The sequence below is a fragment of the Scyliorhinus torazame genome, chromosome 6 (genome assembly GCF_047496885.1).
Source record: "Scyliorhinus torazame isolate Kashiwa2021f chromosome 6, sScyTor2.1, whole genome shotgun sequence".
NCBI lineage: Eukaryota > Metazoa > Chordata > Chondrichthyes > Carcharhiniformes > Scyliorhinidae > Scyliorhinus > Scyliorhinus torazame.
The window spans coordinates 313,669,573-313,675,572 of record NC_092712.1 but is presented as its reverse complement, the minus strand read 5'-3'; the positions used below and the strand labels follow the sequence as shown (position 1 = coordinate 313,675,572).

At 46.2% G+C, this 6,000-nt stretch overlaps 1 protein-coding gene across 7 annotated transcripts in view; it reads right to left on the bottom strand.

Annotated features, from left to right (window-relative positions):
• Nucleotides 1-3,328: 3,328 nt before the first annotated feature.
• The window catches only part of LOC140425604 (copine-4), a 620,467-nt gene continuing 617,795 nt past the window's right edge, over nt 3,329-6,000 (bottom strand). For all 7 annotated transcript variants that reach the window (XM_072510092.1, XM_072510095.1, XM_072510090.1 and 4 more), the window contains one exon: nt 3,329-3,842. In XM_072510092.1, coding sequence (XP_072366193.1) covers nt 3,711-3,842 — 132 coding nt within the window. In that variant the 3' untranslated portion in view covers nt 3,329-3,710. The remainder of the gene's footprint in view (nt 3,843-6,000) is intronic.

Here is a 6,000-nt window from a genome sequence, read left to right as displayed (position 1 = left end):
GTTATACAATACAGACAAAATAATAGCAAATCAACATACATTTCTGTTCTGGAATATGGGAACCCATAAATATGACCACGTTTCTGGTAAAAATCCCTCCCCCGCCTCCAGTGGGGTTGTCAGCAGCGACAACATTTTGTGGACAATTCAGAAACCTTCGCTAATTTGCCCTTTGCCCCATCACTGTTAACTTTTCCTTCGTCGCACTTTCCCCGACTGACAATTATCACACGTCACCCTCCCACAAAAATGGGGATAAGTTATCATTTGATGACATTGCTTTTGCCAGCCAGTATTTCTTGCCTGGTGTTGAGAAGCTATGGTTTTCTTGCTGAACTGGGTCAGGTTGTAAACGCCGTACGAACAATGTGATGCGATCGCCAGTCTTGGAATAGCAGCTTGCCATAGTGACGCAAGAAAAGGCCATTCACCTTGTCAAGTTTGTCGCAAGAAAGACGTGCATTTGCATGCCGCCTTTCGCGATCTCGGGATGCTCCAAAGTGTTTTACGGCCGACTAAGTACATTTTGATTCGTGGTCACTGTTGCAATGGTGAAAAGTTTTCTTTTTGTTTTAAAAATGTTAAAGTACCCAATTCTTTTTTTTTTTCCCAATTAAGGGGCCATTTAACGTGACCAATCCACCTGCCCTGCACATCTTTGTGTTGTGGCGGTGAGACCCACGCAGACACGGGGAGAATGTGCAAACTCCACACGGCCAGTGACCCGGGGCCGGGATCGAACCTGGGACCTGGTGCCGTGAGGCAGTAGTGCTAACCACTGCGCCACCGTGATCTTGCAATGTCGAGAATGTGGCAGCCAATTTTCACCCAGCAAGTTCCCACAAACAGCAGCTCGATAATGGAAGTTTATTGAGCTTGACTGAGGGATAAATATTGTCCATGCCTCCGGGAATAACTCCCCTGTTACTCCCCGACATGGTGCCACGGGTATCTTTTATGTTTACCTGAGAGGGCAGATGTAGAACCATAGAATCTCTACAGTACAGAAGGAGGCCATTCAGCCCATCGGGTCTGCGCCAACCCTCTGAAAGAGCACTCCATCCAAGCCCACCCTACCCCAATAATCCTGTGGCTCTAGAAATAGTGGATGCATTGGTGGTCATCTTCTAGGATTCCATAGACTCTGGAACAGTTTCTACAGATTGGAGGGTGGCTAATGTCATCCCATTATTTAAAAATGGAGGTATAGAGCAAACAGGGAATTATAGATCAGTCAGCCTGACCAGTAATGGGGAAAATTCCAGAATCCATTATCTAATGTTTTATAACAGAGCACTTAGCTAACAGTAGCAGGATCCGACAGAGTCTGCATGGATTTATGGAGGGGAAATCATGCTTGACAAATGTACTAGAGTTCTTCGAGGATGTAACCAATAGAGTTGGTGAGGGAAAGCCAGGGGTAGTGGTTTATTTGGACTTTCAGAAGGCTTTTGACAAAGTCCTGCCCAGAGATTAGTGTGTAAAATTAAAGTGCATGGGATTGGGGCAGTGTATTGAGGTGGATAGAAACCCGGTTGGCAGACAGGAAACAAAGAGGAAGAATAAACGGGCCTTTTTCAAATTGGCAGCCAGTGACTAGAGGGGTACCGCAGGGATCGGGACCCCAGCTATTCACAATATATATTAATGATTTAGATGAGGGAACAAAAAGTAATATCTCCAAATTTGTAGATGGCACCAAGTTGGGTGGGAGGGTGAGCTGTGAGGAGGACACAGAGATCCTTCAGTGTGATTTGGACAAGTTGAGTGAGTGGGCAAAATGAATGGCAGGTGGAGTATAATTTGAATAAATGCGAGGTTATCCACTTTGGTAGCAAAAACAAGAAGGCAGACTATTATCTGAATGGCCATAACTTAGGAGAGGGGAACATGCAATGAGATCTGAGTGTCCTCGTACACCAGTCACTGAAGGTGAGCCTGCAGGTACAGCAGGTGGCAAAGGAGGCAAATGGTTTGTTGGCCTTCATTACGAGAGGATTCGAGTACACGAGCGGGGATGTGTTGCTACAATTAAACAGGGCCTTGGTGAGGCCACACTTGGAATATTGTGTGCAGTTTTGGTCTCCTTATCTGAGGAAGGATGTTCTTGCTCTCGAGGGAGTGCAGCGAAGGTTTACCAGACTGATTCCTGGGATGGTAGGACGGACGTACGAGGAGAGATTGAGTCGGGTTCGGATTGTATTCGCTGGAGTTCAGAAGAATGAGGGAGGATCTCATAGAAACGTATAAAATTCGAACAGGACTGGACAGGGTAGATGCAGGAAGAATGTTGCCGATGGTGGGGGGTGTCCAGAACCAGGGGTCACAGTCTGAAGATACGGGGTAGACCATTTAGGACAGAGATGAGGAGAAATGTTTTCACCCAGTGAGTGGTCGGCCTGTTTAAGTCGTTACCACAGGAAGTAGTTGAGGCCAAAACAGTATGGTTTCATGAGGCAGTTAGATATAGCAGTTGGGGTGAAAGAGATCAAAGGAAATGGGGGAAGGCGGGATCAGGCTATTGAATTGGATGATCAGTCATTATCACACTGAATGGTGGAGCAGGCTCGAAGGGCCGAATGGCTTCCTCCTGCTCCTATTTTGTATATTTCTCTGTAACCCCTTAACCTAATCTACGCTAAGGGGCATTTAAGCATGACCAATCCACCTAACCTGCACATCTTTGGACTGTGGGAGGAAACCGGAGCACCCGGAGGAAACCCACGCAGACACGGGGAGAACGTGCAGACTCCGCACAGACAGTCACACAAGGCTGGAATTGAACTGGGGTCCCTGGTGCTGGGAGGCAGCAGTGCTAACCACTGTGCCACCGTGCCGGCCATAAATATAAACCATAAATCTAAATCAAAAGGCAGCGCCTCCAACAATGCAGAACTCCCTCAGTACTGCAATGGGGTTGTCGGGCCCGACTTCTGTGCTGTAGAATGGGGCCACTAACCCAGAACCTTTTGACTCAGGGATGGGAGCGGTACCAAGATGGCCGACTCTCTTCAGCCATCTGAGACTGTGCAATGTGTCCAGTGATGATTCTGATGATTTTACCTCAACTCTTGAAAAGTGAAGCTCCAGAGTATCAAAACAACATTCCAATTTATATTATTCAATACAGAGACGGCATTTGCATGGCCCTCACAGCAATAGGGCCATTGCATTTCCAGATCCCTTGGAGCACTCCTGCCTTTGCCTGTCCCTTAAATTACATCCTTTGGCAGACAGTTGTCCAACTCTTTTTTGTCACAAGATTGAATTGACACCGTGTTAACTGCCTTTGCTGAGCGCTTGCGACCACATAAGAAAAGGACAAAAGTTGGAAAACAGTGTCATTTTATTATAGACATGCAAAAGACAGTCCATGCATCTGAAAAATCCATCACTAGTAACAGATGGAGCCAATACTGCTCACTATCAACTTTCAATAAATGTTCCAAAATGCTTTACAGTGTAAGAATATTAAGAAATTTAGTAAAATCCCAATAAACTTGTATAAAAAAACAGATACCGATACGTCTGAAGGCGACATGCTGTTATGCAAAGTAGTCGATCTCGTAAAAATCTGTCAACGGTACAACAGGTTAGGAGAATGCAAGCCTTGTGGCTACACATGCAAAATATTTTCTCTCATTCATTTTAAAAGTCACTGAGACGTGCTATGCATCATAGTTTGTACTAGGTAAAAGTTCACTAAAGTATTACGGTGCAAGTGTTCGGGAAGACTCATAATCCGACAGACATTTTGGCGGGATTGCTTTTCCATTGTAATAGTCCACCACTTGATTCGGGACTTCAGCAAGGACACTCTTTGCCAGAGCAGCTGGAGATGCCTGCAACGAAAAGAAGCAGATTAACGCCCTGTTCCTACTTCGAAATCAAAGGGGTTCGATGGCCTCGAATCTTCCCAGGCCCACTGAGGCAGCTTTAACGCGTTTTTCCCCGGAGGTGGGAATGCCATCTCTCACCAACAGAAGGCGATAAAGATATTTAAGAAATCTATCGGTGTCTATTTTTACAGGAATTGCGGGATCGTTACAGCACAGGAGACCATTCGGCCCTATGCGTCGGCACCTCTGAATGAGCAATGCCCCGACTGCCATTCCCCTGCCTTCTCCCCATAACCCTGCACATTCTTCTTTTTCAGATAACCATCTAACTCCCTCTCAAATACCTCAGTTCAACCTGTCCCCGCCCCACTCTCAGGCAGTGCATTCCGGATCTTAAACATAAGAACATAAGAACTAGGAGCAGGAGTAGGCCATCTGGCCCCTCGAGCCTGCTCCACCATTCAATGAGATCATGGCTGATCTTTTGTGGACTCAGCTCCACTTTCCGGCCCGAACACCATAACCCTTAATCCCTTTATTCTTCAAAAAACTATCTATCTTTATCTTAAAAACATTTCATGAAGGAGCCTCTACTGCTTCACTGGGCAAGGAATTCCATAGATTCACAAACCTTTGGGTGAAGAAGTTTCTCCTAAACTCAGTCCTAAATCTACTTCCCCTTATTTTGAGGCTATGCCCCCTAGTTCTGCTTTCACCCGCCAGTGGAACCAACCAGCCCGCATCTATCCTATCTATTCCCTTCATAATCTTATATGTTTCTATAAGATCCCCCCTCATCCTTCTAAATTCCAACGAGTACAGTCCCAGTCTACTCAACCTCTCCTCGTAATCCAACCCCTTCAGCTCTGGGATTAACCTAGTGAATCTCCTCTGCACACCCTCCAGTGCCAGTATGTCCTTTCTCAAGTAAGGAGACCAAAACTGAACACAATACTCCAGGTGTGGCCTCACTAACACCTTATACAATTGCAGCAGAACCTCCCTAGTCTTAAACTCCATCCCTCTAGCAATGAAGGACAAAATTCAATTTGCCTTCTTAATCACCTGTTGCACCTGTAAACCAACATTTTGCGACTCATGCACTAGCACACCCAGGTCTCTCTGCACAGCAGCATGTTTTAATATTTTATCATTTAAATAATAATCCCTTTTGCTGTTATTCCTACCAAAATGGATAACCTCACATTTGTCAACATTGTATTCCATCTGCCAGACCATAGCCCATTCACTTAGCCTATCCAAATCCCTCTGCAGACTTCCAGTATCCTCTGCACTTTTTGCTTTACCACTTATCTTAGTGTCGTCTGCAAAGTTGGACACATTGCCCTTGGTCCCCAACTCCAAATCATCTATGTAAATTGTGAACCGTTGTGGGCCCAACACTGATCCCTGAGGGACACCACTAGCTACTGATTGCCAACCAGAGAAACACCCATTAATCCCCACTCTTTGCTTTCTATTAATTAACCAATCCTCTATCCATGCTACTACTTTCCCCTTAATGCCATGCATCTTTATCTTATGCAGCAACCTTTTGTGTGGCACCTTGTCAAAGGCTTTCTGGAAATCCAGATATACCACATCCATTGGCTCCCCGTTATCTACCGCACTGTTAATGGCCTCAAAAAATTCCACTAAATTAGTTAGGCATGACCTGCCCTTTATGAACCCATGCTGCGTCTGCCCAATGGAACAATTTCCATCCAGATGCCTCGCTATTTCTTCCTTGATGATAGATTCCAGCATCTTCCCTACTACCGAAACGCTCGCGGTGTAAACATTTTTTCCCCCATCGCGTCTCCATTGCTACTCTTGCCAATCTTTCTCGACCACTGCACCAGCGGAAACAGTTTTCCCCTATCTACTCTGTACCACAGCAATGGCCTCTTCCAAGGGGGTCGCGCGGACCCCCCCTTCTGTGTCAGCACTGCCAGCAACGAGGAGGCGGGGGCTGCAGGACTGGAGGCTGGGGATGTGACCGGTTTGAGCTTCAATAAAGAAAAATGACAAGGCTGCTATCTTCCTGGATCTGAGGCTTGCCATTGCCTCAGCATCTCCCGGAGTCTGATGTCCCCAACTTTGCTGGGACCCATGTAGTGGCCGATATCCCCTGGTTAAAATGCCATCTCCATTGACCTCC